A 19,008-nucleotide genomic window follows, 5' to 3' on the forward strand; every position below is an offset into this window, starting at 1 on the left:
TAAATAGATAGATACTGTAGATAGATAGATGATAGATAGATAATGATAGATAGATAGATAGATAGATAGATAGATAGATAGATAGATAGATAGATATAGAGATTAGATAGACAGATAGATAAATAGATAGACAGATACTGTAGATAGATGATAGATAGATAAGATAGATAAATTGATAGAGATAGACAAGATAGACAGACTAGATATAGATAGATAAATAGATAGATAGAGATAAAGATAGACAAGATAGAGTAAACAAGATAGATAGACAATAGGTAGGTAGGTGGCGAGAGAGAGAGAGAGAAAGAGAAAACAGGCTGAGTTTATTAATAGTGAAAGTCTGATTTCCTCGAATTGATAAATAGTCAGATGCACATACCATCTATTTAAATCCTTATTTTCAAATTTTAATTAAACTTGACATAGAAATGCATATTTTTTAAATCCAAGCCTATACTATTTTTATATAGTGTGTGTGCACGTGTGTGTGTATATATGTAGATGTATATGACTATATATCTATATATCTATATCTATATATCTATATCTATCTACATACATACATACATACTTACATACATACATATATATGTAGGTTTTGGCAGATAGATAGGTAGATATACCTTTATATACTATATAACCTTTCTGTATGGTAGTTACATATATTGTTGTGACAAAATAAATAAATAAATAAATAAATAAATAATATGTAGCAAATGAGGAATCATTAACACTAAGATCAAAGCAACATGTTATGCTGAAGCCCCGCCCCTTTCCCGTCAAGCCCCGCCTCTTCCACCCGATCAAAGCCGGTCACGTGTGCCAAGGGGAGGCGGCTTTCGTTCGGGGAGGCCTCCGTTTCCCAGCCTGCTCCGCGCTCCAAGCCGCGGCAGCGCGGGATTTGTGGCCTCGCGCGGGGCCTGCTGGGAGGCGTAGTTTTTTTCTCTCTCTTTTTCGCTGGGCTTTTTTTTTGCGGCACAGCCGGACTGATGGCTACCGCGGGCGGCCACGCTTCCAGCTGCAGCCCGGCCGGAGAAGCGGAGCGGCCTCACCCGCGGCCCTTCCTCATCGGGGTGAGCGGGGGCACCGCCAGCGGCAAGGTAGAGCTGCAAAACAAGCCCCCCCCCCCGGTTGCAAAATGAGGATGATGGTGATGATCAATCTGCAAGAAGCCGGGCGTGCAAATGCATTGCCCTGGGAGGGAGGGAGGGATGGGGGGAGGGAGGGGTGGGGAGCCAAACTCACCGCCCCCTCCAAAAAAATAATGCATAAAGGAGAAGCCCCCCTCCCCCATTTTGCCTTTGCAACTTCCTCCCCGCCTCTTTGCTTGCAAAATGCAACCTCCCCAAGGGAAGGAGGTTAGAAAATGGGGAGGAGAGGAAGAGAAATCAGGGCTTTGCTTGTTTTCTTTGGGCTTTCAAGGAGGAGGAGGAGGGAGGGATGGGGAGGGAGGGTGGGAGCCAAACTCACCGCCCCCTCCAAAAAAAAATAATGCATAAAAGGGGAGAAGCCCCCCCCTCCCCCCATTTTGCATTTTGCAACTTCCTCCCCGCCTCTTTGCTTGCAAAATGCAACCTCCCCAAGGGAAGGAGGTTAGAAAATGGGGAGGGAGAGGAAGAGAAATCAGGGCTTTGCTTGTTTTCTTTGGGCTTTCAAGGGGAGGAGGGCGACAACCTACGTGGCGGGAAGGCAGGAGAGCAAAGGGGCTTGCAAGAGAAGTCAAAAGAAGGGGAGGCAGCAGCCAGCAAAACGCCTCTCTTGTCTCTCTCTTTCTTTCTCTCTTTTTTTCTTTCTTTCTTTCTTCCTCTCATCCTCTTTCGCTCGCTCTCGCTCTCTTTCTTTCTCTCTTCCTTCCTTCCTTCCTTCCTTTTTTTCTCTCTCTTTCTTTCTTCCTTCCTTTCTTTCTTCTTTCTTCCTTTCATCCTCTTTCGCTCTCTCTCTTTCTTTCTTTCTCTCTCTCTTTCTCTTTCTTTCTCTTTCTCTTTCTTCCTTCCTTCCTTCCTTTCATCCTCTTTCGCTCTCTCTCTCTTTCTTTCTTTATCTCTCTCTTCTTTCCTTCCTTCCTTTCTCTTTCTCTCTCTCTTTCTTTTTCTCTCTTTCTGTCTCTCTCCTTTCTCTTTCTTTCTTTCTTTCTTCCTTTCTTTCTCTTTTCTTTCTCTCTTCCTTCCTTCCTTCCTTTCTCTTTCTCTCTCTCTCTTTCTTTTTCTCTCTTTCTGTCTCTCTCCTTCCTCTTTCTTTCCTTCTTTCTTCCTTTCTTTCTCTTTCTTTCTCTCTTCCTTCCTTCCTTCTTTCTCTCTCTCTTTCTGTCTCTCTCCTTTCTCTTTCTTTCTTTCTCTCTTCCTTCCTTCCTTCCTTCCTTCCTTCCTTTCTTTCTCTTTCTCTCTCTCTCTCTCTCTCTCTCTTCTCTTCTATTCCATTCCATTCCTAATTTCTGTTCCATTCCATTCCATTCCATTCTATTCTATAATATTCTATTCTATTCTATTCCATTCTTAATTTCTATTCTATTCTATTCTATTCTATTCTATTCCTTATTCTATTCTATTTCTATCTCTGTTCTACTCTACTGCTCTTTGAGAGCCGTCTGCACCGAAATTTCTTTTTAATGTATGCCAATTGATGTACATTCAAACTGACAATAAAGTTATTCTGAGTCTTAAGGCATTGACATCATTTTCCAAAAACAGGGTTTGGGTGGACTTGACACATGTCGACGTCAAGGACCTCCTCTTTGGAAACGACAGCTGCCAGCTTGTATTATCCTGGATACGATACACATCTCTAGCATCACTTACGACATTCAGTTTATAATTATAGACGAGGCAAGGTGCAATTTCCGTTCAGTTCCTATATTAGGGGCAAGATTTCTGGTTTCTGGCTGGCTTCATTTGGTCTTGGCTGCTAATATCGATCGATTGACTGAATTTATATCAATAGAAGAGAATATTTGTAAGGTAAAAGGTAAAGGTTCCATATGTGCTAGTCGTTCCCAACTCTAGGGGGCAGTGCTCATGCCGAAGAGCCAGCGCTGTCCGAAGACGTCTCCGTGGTCATGTAGCCGGAAAAGGTGCACAGAAAGCTGTTACCTTCCCACCTACGGTGGTCCGTGTTTTTCTGCTTGCATTTTTTTACGTGCTTTCGAACTGCTAGGTTGGCAGAAGCTGGGACAAGGAACGGGAGCTCACCCCGTTACGCGGCGCTAGGGATTCGAACAGCTGAATTGCCGACCTTTCAATCGACAAGCTCAGCGTCTTACCCACTGAGCCGGCGCATGCCAAATATTTTGTAGCTCAGGGCTAAAAATGAGGGGTTCTTGATGGTCTCTGAGCTGGGTTGTTTTGTTGGAGACGTTTCGTGACCTAACTAGGGAACATCATCAGAGCTAGAAGGGGGAGGAAGGAGAGAAGAGGAGGACTGTGGGATCCTTGGTGCTCTCTGAGCTTGGCTGTTTTCTTGCAGACGTTTCATGACCCAACTAGGTAACATCATCAGAGTTAGAAGAGAATGAGGTTGGCTTTCTGTTTACAGATTAGTGGTTTGCACTAGTCTGTATTGATGGGAGTGTCCTTTAACTAGGCTGTTGCTTGATTCTTTGAGTTGGTAATTCTTTGACTCGGGTATCGTTTAAATGTGCAATTCGTGTATATATTTAAAGCCTAATATTTGCCAACATGTTCATTCTCATGAAATCAGATTTTCCTTATTAATAAACTCAATTGGAATTTAAAAAAAACAAAACAAAACTTGATCAAGCTTCTGATTGCCCCAAACTCTGTCTCAGAAAACGGGGTGATTCGGTTAATAATGGCAATGGTTCAGAGGTGGTTACTCAGCAGGTTCTGACCAGTTCTGGAGAACCGGTAGCGGAAATTTTGAGTAGTTCGGAGAACCGGTAGTAAAAATTCTGACTGGCCCTGCCCCCATCCATTCTCTGCTTCCTGAGTCCCAGCTGATCAGGAGGAAATGGGGATTTTGCAGTATCCTTCCCTTGGAGTGGGGTGGGAATGGAGATTTTACAGTATCCTTCCCCTGACACGCCCGCCAAGCCACACCCACAGAACCGGTAGTAAAAAAAATTTGAGATCCACCACCGCAGTGGTTCACTTGACAACTGTGGCAAACGGGTCGTAAAATAGAACATGACGCCCTTCAACGACCGCCTTGCTTAGCGTCAGAAACCCTGGTCCCAACTCTGGTCGTAGGTCAAAGATGATCTGTGCTTCTAGCTTCGCTAACTTTCCTTCTTGGTCTGTCTGTCTGTCTGTCTGTCCCTTCCTCCAAAAGTCCACAGTATGTGAGAAGATCATGGAACTGCTGGGCCAAAACGAAGTTGATCATCGTCAACGGAAGGTTGTCATTCTCAGCCAAGATCGGTTCTACAAGGTGCTCACCCCAGAACAGAAAGCCAGGGCCTTAAAGGGACAATATAACTTCGACCATCCAGGTAATCTATTGGACCACTTCGGTTGACTTTCATGACCCAACTAGGTAACATCTTCAGTGCTAGAAGGGAATGAGGTATCAAGGGGAGGAGGAGAAGGAGAAGGAGAAGGATAGGAGGACGACTATGGGATCCTTGGTGCTCTCTGTGCTTGGTTGTCTTCTTGCAGACATTTCATGACCCAACTAGGTAACATCTTCAGTGCTAGAAGGGAGTGGGGTATCAAGGGAAGGAGGAAGAGAGGGAGAAGGACAGGGGGAGGACTGTGGGGTCCTTGGTACTCTCTGAGCTTGGTTGCCTTCTCGCAGACATTTCATGACCCAACTAGATAATATCATCACCGTCAACAAATAAGGCCCTCTTACTAGTCACCAATGTCTTAATGATCTGATCCAGCACAACTTTATAACTATCTAACTTCTATCAGTCTTCCTCTCTGTCCAGATGTTGTGGTTCTAGTCCATCGGGTCAACCTTTGTGACTGCAGGAACAACCCGATGGAGTTTTCAAACGTGGTTGGCCCTTGAGTCCTCCACCCTAGGTTTGAAAGAATGGGGCTGGCCCAAAATCCCCTACCTGGCTTCGTAATACCTAAAGGAGAACTAGAACTTGTGGTCCAGGTGGCTTCTAGTCCGGCACTGGAATCACTAGACTGAACCAGCTTCTTACAGATACCGATGGTGCTCCACAGAATTAATTGGCCTAGAAGCTGTTCTCCTGAATAACAGAGTTGGAAGGGACCTTGGAGGTCTTCTAGTCCAACCCCCTGCTTAAGCAGGAAACCCTATACCATTTCAAACAAATGGCGGTCCAATCTCTTTTTGGAAATCGTCCAGTGATGAAGCAGCCACAACTTCTGGAGATAAGCCGTTCCACTGATTAATTGTTCCCACTGTCAGGAAATTTCTCCTTAGTTCTAGGTTGCTTCTCTCCTTGATTAGTTTCCATCCCTTGCTTCTTGTCTGGCGTTCGGGTGCTTTGGAAGATAAGTTGATCCCGTCTTCTCAATAAGAGCCCCTCAAATATTGAAAGACTGATATCATTTCACCTCTGGTCTTTCTCTTTCTTAGATTAGGTCTACCCAATTCCTGCAACCGTTCTTCGTATGTTTTAGCCTCCAGTCCCTTAATCATCTTCGTGTCACTTCTCTGCGCTCTTTCTAGAGTCTCCGCATCTTTTTTTAAGATCGTGAGGACCACAATTGGATGTAATGTTCCGAGCGTGGTCTTCAACCGAGGCCCTTACAAAGCAAACTTCGTGCGATTTTTATTCCGTCCTTCTAATCTGGAATAGTCTGGAACTCAACCGATATTGTCGTATCTCAGCGGCTTCTATCTTGAGAGCTTCTGTCTCTTCTCTTTTTTTCCTGTAGATGCTTTTGATAACGATTTGATGGAAACGACGTTGAAGAACATAATCGACGGTCAAACAGTGGAGGTCCCAACTTACGATTTTGTGACCCATTCCAGGTCAGTGTGGGTCTGGCAGGCAAGAGTGGTGACCATATTGTCGTGTCCCACTCCTCCTCCGACAGCCGGGTCGGGGAAGTCTGTATCCAGCGTGGCCACGAAGGCTCTGCAGCTTTGCCAAATTCCTGTCAGAGTTCTCAGGGCAGGCAGGAATCCAAGGTGTGACTTCAGCAACCAGATTAGACTTTGCCTGACTCAAGGAATGCCAAAAAGCAGATCCTTTATATAGGCCATGGGGTGTGGCTCCATGACTCAGCACTTATCCAGGCCTGCCCCTCCCTTCCTTTTGCTGACGTCGCCTCTCCATTCTCCGGAAGCGGGGATCTGTCCACGTTTTATCCTCCTGCTCAGCTGCCGGTCATTCTAGCTCATGGCTGGCTTCTTGCTCGGGCATGGTGCAAGGGCTGGGGGTTGGAGGCATGCCAGGCCATTCTTCTTCACTATCAGTCTCTGGCTCAGATAACAGGAAATGGGAGGGGCCTGGCTGCGGAGAGGGGGGCGGGCGAGGCACAACACATATTTTTTCTCCTTATATATATATATTAAGCGAAAGACTAAGATTAAGCGAAAGCGAAATGGCTATATATATATATGCAGGTTTTGGTATGTTCGGGTCTTTTCCTGTGTAAGATTGAAAATATTTAGGCAACGTTTCGGTGAGATCTCACTCATCATCTTCAGGCTTTGGCTTTGTTCTTATGTGAGCAAAGTGGGGATTTTAACTGCTGTTTCTCTACAAATACTGGTGGGGAGTGTTTTTTTTTTGAGTTGCAGGCCTATATATCTCCATTTTGTTGTCTTTCACTTAATGGGAACCCAATTTACTTAGTAATCCTGGTTAAAAAATGGTCATAAGATCAGATCTGGTCACATAACTAAATCACTTAATGACCGCCTCACGTAGCACTCAAAATTCCGATCTCAATTTTTGCGGTCAAAAGTCGAGGACTACCCGTGTTTATAAAATAGTGAAGAGCCTTTTTTTTTTTTAGTCAGAAGTTAGACTTAAAACTCATCCAGTTCCTCCAAACTATAGTCCTCAATTTATGCCCACCACGGAGCCCCAACGTTGCTGTTGTTAAAGCAAGACCGTGACGTGAGTTTTGCCCGACTTTGCTTGCCACTGGGAATCACTGCATTTGCTCCTAACTTTTAACAGTTGCGACGATTCATTGAACAAACGGTGCCCTCAAAGGTTGTAACGGGAGGGGTAAAGCTCATGGAACAAATGTCTCACTTAGCCGCAGAACATTTGGGCGCGGCGGTAAGTCGTAAGTCGAGAACCAGCTGCGTTCCTACGTACGCAAAACCAAACTCCCATTTGGATGGCTGAGCCTCCTAGTGTACATTTATATTTTGCCGGGTGAGTTGGACAATTATTCTTGAACAATTCCGTTGACACAGATTGCCCGAGACCACGATGGTCTACCCTGCTGACGTGCTGCTGTTTGAAGGGATCTTAGTCTTCTACAGTCAAGATATCCGAGATATGTTTCATCTTCGGCTATTTGTCGACACCGATTCAGACGTCAGATTGTCTCGCAGAGGTGAGAAGTTGGGGATACGGATTCAGAACGGAGCGGGAAGGGACCTTGGAGTCCAACCCCTCGCTCAAGCAGGAGACCCCATACCCGTGATGGCGACCCCGTGACACGCGTTGCCAGGAGTGACACGCAGAGCCATCTCTCTGGGCATGCCAGCCATCATCCGTTGGACGTGAAGCTGCTTCGTCTTTGCGCGTGTAGGAATGCCGGCCAGCTGGTCTCCGTGTGTGCAAGCACGCTAGAAACTGAAAGGCCATGTGAGCGGCACTCATGCACACTCCAGAAACCAGAACCTCAGCTTCCCAGCATACGCATGCACGCCAGGGAGCTGCTGTTCCGATTTCCGGCGCTCCCCACGTGCACATATGCGCACTCCCGTATCGGGACTTGGTGCTGAAAAGGTTCACCAGCACTGCCCTATACCGTTCCAGACAAATAGCCGTCCAGTCACTTCTTTTTTTTTAATTTTTTTATACAATTTTCCCCCCCCTCCACCCTCCCTTCCCAACCCCCCCCCCCCCGACTTCCCGGAACAAACACAAGGTATAGTAAAAATAAAGCAAACATATACTAAAAAATTTTTCCTTCCTAACTAAATTATAATCCTTCATTTCTCATCAATTCCTAACTCATCAATTCCTAGCCGCGAGCTTAAAACTCACTTATTCACCTGCGCTGGACTGGGTTAGTTTTTTAAGTTTATGGGTTTTTAACGGGTTTTATTTCTAAATTTTAATTCTGGCCAATTTAATAAGTTTTTAATTGTATTTTAATTGTATTTATAGTGTATTATGTATTTTTACTTGGCTGTGAACCGCCCTGAGTCCTTCGGGAGAAGGGCGGTATACAAATTTAAATAATAAATAAATAAATAAATAAATAAACTTCCCCCAAAATCAAAAATAATACATCCTAATCATTCAAAGGCAGTCTGATAACTCTTAGTCTGATATCTGTTTTGAATATAGTCGATCCATTTTTTTCCATTCGCTTAAATATCTTTCTTGCGTGTTGTCTTTCAAAAAGGCTGAGATTTTTGCCATCTCAGCCAAATTGGCAAGTTTCAATATCCATTCTCCTATTGTAGGTACTTCTTTTTTCTTTCAAATAGCCGTCCAGTCACTTCTTAAAAGCCTCCGGTGATGAAACGCCCACAGGTTCTGGTGGCAAGCTGTTCCACTGGTTAATTGTCCTCAAGGAAGTTTCTCCTTAATTGCAGGTTGCTTCTCTCCTTGATTAGTTTCCATCCATTGTTTCTTGTCTTCTGGTGCTTTGGAAAATCAATTGACCACCACCACCCCCTCTTCTTTGTGGCAGCCCCTCAAAAAGTCCCTGGTCCTTCTTTTCTCTAGACTAGACATACCCATCGCGACGGGTCGGACACAACTTCGCAACTAACAACAACAACAAAAAGAGACATACCCAGTTTCCGCAACTGTTCTTCATATGTTTGAGTCTCCAGGCCTTATAATCATTTTAATTGCTCTTCTCTGCCCTTTTTCCAAAGTCTCAACATATATATATATATATTTGTAACAGGGGGGACTAAAAGTGGATGCCGTTTTATAGGTGTGGCTTCCCTGAGGTTTTATAAGGGAGGTAAAATTGAAAAAGAGGATGGACTGGTTAAAGTGGAAAAACCGCAACTTGGTTCTGGAGAAGGAAGTCAAAATAAAAAAAACAATGTTCTTTTAACACGGTGGTCAAACTGCTTCCATGAATTACACCCTTCGTTAACCATAACGGTTGGACTGGTGTGTAACATTAAAGCCAAAACGAGAAGATCCCCGAACTTGGTTTGTTGCCTAGAAGAATCCCACCCAAATTTTCGATGCTTTGGAAAACAGTTTGACACACACACCCCTCATCTTTGTGGCAGCCCCTCAGATATTGGAACTCTGACATGAAAGCAATCTTCCAGTATTTGAGGGGCTGCCCCAAACAAGAGGGAAGGGGGTATCGACCTCTTTTCCAAAGCAAGCAAGAAGCAACGGATGGAAACGATTCAAGGAGAGAAGCAATCTAAAACTTGGGAGAAATTTCCTGAGAAAAATTAAATCGGTTGCCTCCGGAAGTTTTGTGGGCGCGCCATCATTGGAGGTTTTCAAAAATAGTTTGGGCAACATCGTTTGGAAAAGATGGAATTTATTTTACGAGTGGGTTGGGAAAAAAAGAGGTGGGGATTAAGAATGTAATCTGCATGGTTAAGCAAATTAACTAAATTCTTCTGCCTGGATCTCGTTTGCTTTCAATCGCTTGTGGTCCGCCAGCAGCCCACAGAGCTGGCAGCGGAGTCGGACAGTGAGGAGGCTGGGGAGGACCATGGGCCAGTCCTGGAGTCAGGGGAAGGCCCGGATGAGGGCTCTGCATCAGAGGCAGAGGTGGGGCCAGGGCCATTGAGGAGTGATTTGTGGACTCCAGAGCCTCCAGAGGCAGATAGCAGAGAGGCAGAGGAACAGGAGGAGCCTGTTCCTAATGCACGCATGCTAAGAGCTGCCAGAAGGCAAGAGCAGCTGAAGCAAAAGGGACGACTTGGGAGTAAAGCCAGGAGATGATTGGCCCCTCCCACAAGGCTTAAAAGAGCAGCAATGGCTCTTGGGCTCTTTGTAGGAAAGCAACGTTGCTTATCACCTCCTCATTTGTGATTTTGTAACCCAGCTTAACGGCCGTCTATAAATCCACATTTCAAGTGCTTCTAGTCTCTTCAAGCGGCTTTCTGTCAGAGGCCAGCTGTCTACTCCGTAGAGCAGGATAGAAAAGATGTAGCATCTGACAAGCCTGATTTTCTAGTCGTCGGCTTATGTCATGACTGCAGACTTCTAAGCAAGTGAATTTTTATGGAGCCGCATAAATATCTGTAAGAATCTCTTCACCGCTTAGAAAATCTTAAAGAGACAGTCCTGGTTTTAACTGATTTTCCTTTTTAATTTTTTCCCCCCCCTTCCATGGAAGTCCTTCGCGATATGAAACGGGGGAGGGATCTGGAACAGATTTTGACTCAATATACGACGTTTGTCAAGCCTGCCTTTGAAGAATTTTGTTTGCCGGTAAGAAAACTCTCCCTTCTCTTTTAACCAGCTAGCTCAGTATTTTCGAGATAAGTCATTGGAGGGGTTCACGGTTTCACTTTTTTTTTTTTTAATTTGCATTTATATCCCGCCCTTCTCCGAAGACTCAGGGCGGCTTACAATGTGTCAAGCAATAGTCTTCATCCATTTGTATATTATATACAAAGTCAACTTATTGCCCCCCAACAATCTGAGTCCTCATTTTACCTACCTTATAAAGGATGGAAGGCTGAGTCAACCTTGGGCCTGGTGGGACTTGAACCTGCAATAATTGCAAGCAGCTGCTGTTAATAACAGGCTGCATTAGCCTGTTGAGCCACCAGAGGCCCTTAGTGATGCTTCCCTCAACAACCAAATTGCCCGTCCCAATTACAGATGCTAAACAAGGATAATCTTTATATACAGGTTAGTCCTTGAGTTACATTCATTTATCGTATGTTGAGAGTTACGAAGGCACTGAAAAAAAATGGACTTGCAACCAGTCCTCGCACTTGCAGCATTCTCCATGGTCAGGGGAATCAAAATTTGGGTGCTTGGCAACCAGCAGGTAGAGGTAAGTCCTCAAGTTACGACCGCAATTGAGACCAACATTTAGGTTGCTAAGTGAAGCATTTGTTAAGCGAGTTCCCCCCCCCATTTTACGACTTTTCTCGCCACATTTATTAAGGGAAGCGCTGCAATTCTTAAATGAGTCACGCGATGGGGAAGTGAAGCCGGCTTCCCCTTGAGCAGGAGGTCGCAAAAGAGGACCTTAGTAAACAGCAGCTAAGGTCATAAGTATGAAGCAGTTGCCATGCGTCTGAATTTTGAACCCGTGATCACAGGGAGGCTGCAACGGTCGTAAGTCTGAAAAACGCTCAGAAGTCACTTTTTCAGTTCCGTTGCAACTTGGAACGGTCACTAAACGAAACGTTCTAAGTCGAGGACCACCTGGGGCATAAACCAGAACAGTGGTACAAGTTGAAGCTTATTGAGAGCGCCTGTTATTTTTATTTTATGAATTTTATAAATGTCCTGTTGTTTACATTTGTTAGTGCTTATACAACATTGTGTTGCCTGGATAGTTAATTTACTCTGTTTCCCCCGAAAATAAGACCCAACTGCAAAATATAATCCTAGCATGATTTTTCAGGATGCTCGTAATATAAGTCCTACCCCAAAAATAAGCCCCAATTAAGATTGTCAGCCAGATGGGTGCTTTTGGTACCATATTTCCCCCAAAATAAGACCCTAACCAGAAAATAAGACCCTAATGCATCTTTTGGAACAAAAATTAATATAAGACTCGATCTTATTTTCGGAGAAACACGGTACTTAACAATACAGATTATATTCTTAATCTCCACTGGTAAAATAAATTTCATGTTCGATGACATTCTGTGTCTTCTTTCTGTTTAATTTTCAATGTAAGTCTGTCCATTTCTGCACCATCTATAGTCTCTTCCTAATCTCTTCGTCTCGTGGTGTTTCTTCATTTTTCCAATATCGTGCGAATATAATCCTTGCTCCTGTTAGGCCATGTAATATTAAATATATACTTATCAAGTTTGTTCTGGTATTATATGCCTAATAGAAACAGTTTAGGTTTACAATCTACGTGTTTCCCCTATTATCTTTTCTAGATACCTATGTATTTTTGCCTTTTTTTTTTTTTTGCTTTTACATAAGTCCACCGCATATGTTAAAATGTGCCTGATTTTTTGGTTACATTTCCAACCTAGACATATTTTTAAACATTTTGGCTAACCTAGCAGGTGGTAAATGGCATCTATAAAACTTTTTTTTTAATATAAACTTTCCATCTTCCCTTAAACAGTGTGTACAAATATCTCTGTGCAATAACCATCAAAATTTACAACAGCATTCATTACATTGATATTAATTCTCTGTTCTTACCATTGTAATATTGAACATAGTAAACCTATTCGTTTTTCCCTCTTAACGTATCTTCTAATAAGAATCTAATAGTAATATTAAACGTAAGAATCCTAATAGCCATAATAATAACAATCATATTGTTTACAGCTCTATTTTATGATATTTTCTACTCTTCTTTAATCTCCTTTTATTGCCAACTTCCATTTTTATTCCCTAACCATTGATAAAATAATTCCCATATCGTCTACTATTCCGTTTGTTCTTTCTCCTTAATTGCGAGTGTTAATCTGTTCATTTCTGCACATTCTTAATATTTTCCTAACCGCATTCTCATCAGCGGGGATCTCTTTCCACTTTTCCAATTTCGTGCAAATACACTTTTAGCCGCAATTAATACGTGAATAATTAAACATTGTACATTATTTTATTGAGAGTGCTTGTTAGAAGAAATTGGTTTCCTTTTCTTCTGGCTAAGATCGCTTCTGAATTGATAATTGCTTAGGCCAGATTGGGGTTGTTGCTTTTTTTTTTGAGAATTGCGATTTTCTTTATGCCTTGCAGACAAAGAAATATGCGGACGTCATTATTCCTCGAGGCGTGGATAATATGGGTAAGAAATGTGCGAACTTTATAGAGAAAGTGGGATCCCAAATCCCACTGAACGACATTCCTGTTTGTAAGACAAGTTCAGCTCCGGTTCGAGAAGCTGGAAGAAATTTTGCGAGCATCTCAACGTCTCTTAAACTAGGATGGGTGTCATTTTCCTCCGGGAGCTGGTGAATGGGCAATAAACAGGCTTCCGAAATTTGTAGGTTGCTAAAAATACAGAGATAGTTTAGCAGAATGAGAAGATTGGGGAGGCGGGGGTTTGTCCTCGGTGCTCTGTCTGAGTTTGTGTTTTGACCCAGCTCTCCAAACACGACAAACCCTCTGAAATGAACACAAAAGATTCCTTTATTAGGAGCGTCGGCAGCGCCGGCAAAAAGTTTCTCTCTCGCTACAAGCTAACAAGGCCATCCCGCAGTCTGTCACATCTATTCATCTCCGCCCCCTGCCTTTTATCTCCAGAGCTCGGGTGGGGCTCCGTTAGCAGCAGTGGCTTTTCCGTCCCAAGGACCGTCCCATAGATTTCCACTGCTCTCCTCTCCTCTGCTTTCTGCTCATCCACGCATCAGGCACTGGACCCAGCTGTTCCTCCTCCTCCTCCTCATCAGCCACCTCCAGACCTGGAGGTTGTTGACTCTCCAACTGAGAACTGACGGACGGCCCAGGCTCCGTCTCTGTCTCTCTCCCTCTCTGACAGCTTTAGTCCCTCTTCCCCCTTAGAGCTCTCAGGTTGCCTTGATGTTGACCCTGACTCCCACGCCGGCTCCTCCTCTGATTCGGGCTGGCAGCCGACGGGCCACAACCAGGGGTGGGTTCTACTTAACCTTTACTACCGGTTCGCATCGTGCACGCGCAGGTCACTTTTGATGACGTTCAGGTCAGTGGGCGGAGCCTCCCGCCGGTTTTGCTACCGGTTCTATAGAACTGGTCCGAACCGGGGGCAACCCACCACTGGCCGCAACAGTTTGCTTGCAGACGTTTCATGACCCATCTAGGCTCCCTGACTCAACTCTCCCATCTCCTCCTCTCCCTTGGCAGTGGCCATCAACCTGATCGTCCAACACATCCAGGACATTCTCAGCGGGGACCTCTGCAAATGGAACCGGGGCGCCATGAACGGACACGGCCGTTCGTCCAAGAGGCCCTTCCCCGAGCAAGCGGACAGCCTCCCTCTCCTGGCGCCTGGAAAACGGTCACACCTGGAATCCAGCAGCCGCCCTCACTGACCGCTTGGGAAGCTTGGAACCTGCTTCCGGCCCAGCTGGACTTTGCAAACGTTCGGGGGGGAGGGGGCGTGTCTTTAAGAAGACCCGCCTTTATTTCGAAGGGGGTGGAGTGTTAGCCTTTCTTCCCCCAAACAGTATCTGAGCAAGCCCCGGTTTGTGCCGAAATCCCAGAATATGCCATGTGAGTGGGCCTTTCCTCCCTCTTTTCCTTCTTCCCTTCCTTCCTCCCTACACTTTTTTCATCCTTAAGTCTTTGCTTTCCTTTCTTCATTTATTCTTCCTCCCTTCTCTTCTTTATTCCTCTTCCTTCCATTCATTCATTCATTCGATCATTTCTTCCTTTCATTTTCCTTCTTTTCTCCTTTTCATTCCTTTAATTTCTTTCGTTTTCCTTCCTTCCTACCTCTCTTTCTTTTCTTTTCTTTCTTTCCATCCTTAATTCTTTCCTTTCTTCCTCATTTATCCTTCCTCCCTTCTCTTCTTTATTCCTCCTCCTTTCATTCATTCATTCATTTGATCATTTCTACCTTTCATTTCTTTTTTCCCTTCCTTCCTCCTCCTTTTTTTTCATTTTTCTTTCATTTCTTTTCTTTTTTCCTTCCTTCCTACCTCTTTCTTTATTTTCTTTCTTTCCATCCTTAATTCTTTTTTCTTCCTCATTTATTCTTCCTCCCTTCTCTTCTTTATTCCTCCTCCTTTCATTCATTCATTCATTTGATCATTTCTTCCTTTCATTTATTTTTTCCCTTCCTTCCTCTTCTTTTCTTTCATTTCTTTCTCTTTCCTTCCTTCCTTCCTTCCTTCCTTTTTCTTTCTTTCATCTCTTTCTCTCTCTTTCCTTTCTTCTCCCTCCCTCCCTCCCTCCCTCCCTCTCCCTTTTGTCACTGCATATATATATTTATGTGAACCCTTCCCTTCCTTTCCTTTCGACAACTGGGGCTGAAAATTAACCATGTTCCAGGCTCAACCCTCTCCCTGGCTGTTCAGCAGTCCCGAGAAAAGAAAAATAGGAGCTGCTTGAGACAATCCTTTTACTGCTGGAATCTGCTTACTGCGCGATACTGCCAAGTCGCGTCTCAAGAGGACAGGAATGATAGAAAGACTTGAGTATCCATATCTTTTTCGGCCAACTATCGTCCCTGCCTCGTGAATCCTGAGATTTTCCCGTATGGATTGGGGGCGGGGGGGGGGGCTGTTTTCTTTTTATGGGAGAATTCAACCTTCCTGTAGATCTTTCTATTAAGGGCTACAACATGTAGGAGAAGGCAGGAAGCACTGTGTGCAAATCAGCTGGCTGACCTTTGCCCCCCCCCCCCCGACTTCTTATGAATCTGTTTATTAATTTCCCAAGATTCATATCCTCTTTTGTTTTTTTAACTAGATCTTTTTAAAATTAAGAGAATAGGACTTTGGAAAACGAGTGTGTGTGTGTTTTGTTTTGTTTTCCTTCGGCCCCCATCTTTTATCCACCTGGGTGGGATTTTAAAAGTGTTTAAAGATGCCTAAAAAAAGGTCTCCTTGGTTTTTCCTCTTGTTTGACTTTATTAAAAATTAAAGAGATTCAAAAGGACAGATGCCGTCGATCGTTTATTTCACATGCTTTGTAAAATCTCGGTATATATTAGGATCATCAAACCAATACAGGTGGTATTTCATTAACTGTAGAAATTCACACATTTTTTTTTCTAATTATCAACACAGGTTTTGGCCAAATACGTCTCGTCAAACTGTCCAACTGCAAAAGGAATTTTAATCACATGATTTTTATACACTTTGAGCTCAGTTTTTCTCATCAGGGAGTGTCATGTTCCAAAGGGCCAATAGAGGGCAGCAAAATAGCTACCCCACACTCCACTACCACCTACTGGTGAGCCAGTAGAACTGCAGCTTTCAGGTTTTTTCTTCTAGATGCAAGCCAACTTGGATGCAAGGATAGAATAGAATAGAATAGAATAGAATAGAATAGAATAGAATAGAATAGAATAGAATAGAATAGAATAGAATTTTTATTGGCCAACTATGATTGGACACACAAGGAAATATGGAAATAATGCTGCATTCCAATTATGTTTTTATGATCCCATACCTGAGCCAACATAAGACTCTTCAGAAAGACTTCAACCAAGACAGCATATAGATGGTTTTATCAAGGTCACATCCCGTTGGCCAACCAGAAGCCCAGGTAGCCTGCCTCCTGCCTGCCATCCTTCCCAGGGGCTGCCTGGTGGTCCAGAACCCCCAGTCCAATTTCTAAACCGCTTCTGGCACGGGACCAAGTCCCATCAAGGGCAGCTGTGTCGCAAGAAGATGTCCTCGTGGCTTCCCCATGGCCTTGGTTCCAAGAGTTCTAGGCTACTGACTTGACTCCGTGGTGACATAATCCCATATTCCAATGATGTTGTCTCTGTTGGACATTACGTCATCTCTTATTTCTAGGAAAAAGCTACATTGCTGGCCCATTCACTGGGCTCGGTGCCAGCCAGGGACCAAGAAACAAAAGGGATGACGTAATGCCACATTCCAATTAGTGGACGGTTTTTCCTCCGAAGGCACCAAAAACTCTCAATTTCAAAAACAGCAAGAAATACCATTTTTAAGCATGAAATTCAACCCTGAATCTCGTCCCAGCTTCCATTCTGGCATCCGGGCTTAAAAAAAAATTTGCTTCCAAACCACCCATTTTTCTGACCCTGGCATCACGGTTTTTCCTCCGAAGGCACCAAAAACTCTCAATTTCAAAAACAGCAAGAAATACCATTTTTAAGCATGAAATTCAACCCTGAATCTCGTCCCAGCTTCCGTTCTAGCATCCGGGTTAAAAAAAAATTGGCTTTTAAACCACCCGTTTTTCTGACATCGTCTCTTAAAAAGCCTGAATTTTTTGTGAGCCGGAGAGTCAATCACTCCCCCCCCCGCATTCCACCCTCCAAGCTCACCCACATCTCAATTAATCCTGCCAGGCTGGCACCCTGGTGAACGTTATTCGTTTGTGTTTTAGGGCAGAGTTTTTATATTTATTTACACGCTTACCCTTCCTTCCAAAACAGGAGTCCACATAACTATGGATCTGCTTTCTTCGTCCCGTAGGTGATTGCTTAGGGCCGGGTATTGGGAGCCTTCTCTGGGTGTCTCCGAGCACAGCTACCCGTCTTCCCTACCCCTGTCCCTCATTGGGACTGTAGGTTCTCCCAAGACTGAAATCCCCCTCTTCAATTCAGAATAACAGAGTAACAGAGGTGGAAGGGACCTTGGAGGTCTTCTAGTCCAGCCCCCTGCTCAAGGAGGAGACCCTAAACCCGTGATGGTCAACCTATGGCACGCGTGCCACCGGTGGCATGCAAAGCCCTCTTTGCAGGCATACCAGCCATCACCTCAGCTCAGCTTCACCGTGCCCGAGCCCAGCATGTATGTGCGCCTACCGCTGGCCAGCTAGTCAAAGACCCGCTGGTCTTTGGGTCTTTGCAACACATGTGCGGGCCTTCCCTGATTTATTTATTTATTTATTTATTTATTTATTTATTTATTTATTTATTTATTTTGTCACAACAGTATATATAAGCATAAGCATGAAATAACTATACGATATATAAGCATAAGTATGTGATAACTATATGAAATTGGATACAATCAAAGGGGACATTAGGACAGGAACGGTAGGCACGCTGGTGCTCTTATGCACGCCCCTTACAGACCTCTTAGGAATGGGGTGAGGTCAATAGTAGATAGTCTTTGGTTGAAGCTTTGGGGATTTTGGGAAGAGACCACAGAGTCAGGTAGTGCATTCCAGGCATTAACAACTCTGTTACTGAAGTCGTATTTTCTACAGTCAAGATTGGAGCGGTTCACATTAAGCTTAAATCTATTGTGTGCTCCTGTATTGTTGCGATTGAAGCTGAAGTAGTCTTTGACAGGAAGGACGTAGCAGATGATTTTATGAGATATGCTCATGTCATGTCGAAGGCGGCGGAGTTCTAAATTTTCTAAACCCAGGATTTCAAGTCTGGTGGCATAAGGGATTTTGTTGTATTCAGAGGAGTGGAGAACTCTTGTTTGTAAAATATTTCTGGACACATTCAATTGTATTGATGTCAGAAATGAGGTATGGGTTCCAGACAGGCGAGCTGTATTCAAGAATTGGTCTAGCTGGTTCCACCACCCCCTCCCCCAGAGCACGCCCTACCTTTCTTCTGCCCTACCATTTCTTCCGCCCGCACCAATCTGGAAGCCAAAATGGGGTGCGGGCGGAAGAAATGGTACCCTGTTTTGGGCCTGGAATGCCTCCTGAACCAACCTGGAAGACAAAACGGGGTGTGGGGGGGATGCGATGCATGCACAGGGGGCGGGGCACATGCACGGGGGCACTTGCATTCTTGCATGTGGACATGTGCGGTTTGGATACTCGGCACCATCACTGCCCTAAACCATTCCAGACAAACGGCTGTTTAATCTCTTCTTCAAAATCTCCAGCTATGGAGCACCCACAGCTTCTGGAGGTGGTTGACCGCTCTCACTGTTAGGTTGGTTCTCTAGTTCTCTTAGTTCTAGGTTAGTTCTCTACTTCTCTACTTCTCTTAGTTCTAGGCTGTTTCCTTTGGTTCTAGGTTGGTTCTCTAGTTCCCTTAGTTCTAGGCTGGTTCTCTAGTTCCCTTAGTTCTAGGCTGGTTCTCTAGTTCCCTTAGTTCTAGGTTGGTTCTCTAGTTTCCTTAGTTCTAGGTTGGGTCTTTTAGTTCTAGGTTGGTTCTCTAGTTCTCTACTTTCCCTTAGTTCTAGGTTGTT

General features: G+C 44.2%; 1 protein-coding gene across 2 annotated transcripts; it reads left to right on the top strand.

Moving 5' to 3' along the window:
- The first annotated feature begins 941 nt into the window (after nucleotides 1-941).
- Nucleotides 942-15,083, top strand: UCK1 (uridine-cytidine kinase 1). Of its 2 annotated transcripts, none has more exons than XM_058159442.1 (7): nucleotides 942-1,100; nucleotides 4,285-4,444; nucleotides 5,814-5,910; nucleotides 7,315-7,457; nucleotides 10,407-10,501; nucleotides 12,962-13,010; nucleotides 14,045-15,083. In XM_058159442.1, exons 1-7 carry the CDS (start codon nucleotides 990-992, stop codon nucleotides 14,230-14,232), a joined length of 843 nt encoding a protein of 280 aa, XP_058015425.1. In that variant the 5' UTR covers nucleotides 942-989; the 3' UTR covers nucleotides 14,233-15,083. The 2 variants fall into 2 exon arrangements, with proteins under 2 accessions (XP_058015425.1, XP_058015426.1); XM_058159443.1 differs by having other exon boundaries at nucleotides 967-1,073.
- Nucleotides 15,084-19,008: the final 3,925 nt, after the last annotated feature.

The sequence above is a fragment of the Ahaetulla prasina genome, chromosome 16 (genome assembly GCF_028640845.1).
Source record: "Ahaetulla prasina isolate Xishuangbanna chromosome 16, ASM2864084v1, whole genome shotgun sequence".
In the NCBI taxonomy this organism is placed as follows: Eukaryota; Metazoa; Chordata; class Lepidosauria; order Squamata; family Colubridae; genus Ahaetulla; species Ahaetulla prasina.

Coding starts and splice junctions, on each gene's coding strand:
- UCK1 (XM_058159442.1), top strand. CDS start 990: ATGGCTACCGCGGGCGGCCACGCTTCCAGCTGCAGCCCGGCCGGAGAA. Junction 7,458..10,406: donor CGTCAGATTGTCTCGCAGAG/GTGAGAAGTTGG, acceptor CTTCCATGGAAG/TCCTTCGCGATATGAAACGG. Junction 13,011..14,044: donor TCGAGGCGTGGATAATATGG/GTAAGAAATGTG, acceptor CTCCCTTGGCAG/TGGCCATCAACCTGATCGTC.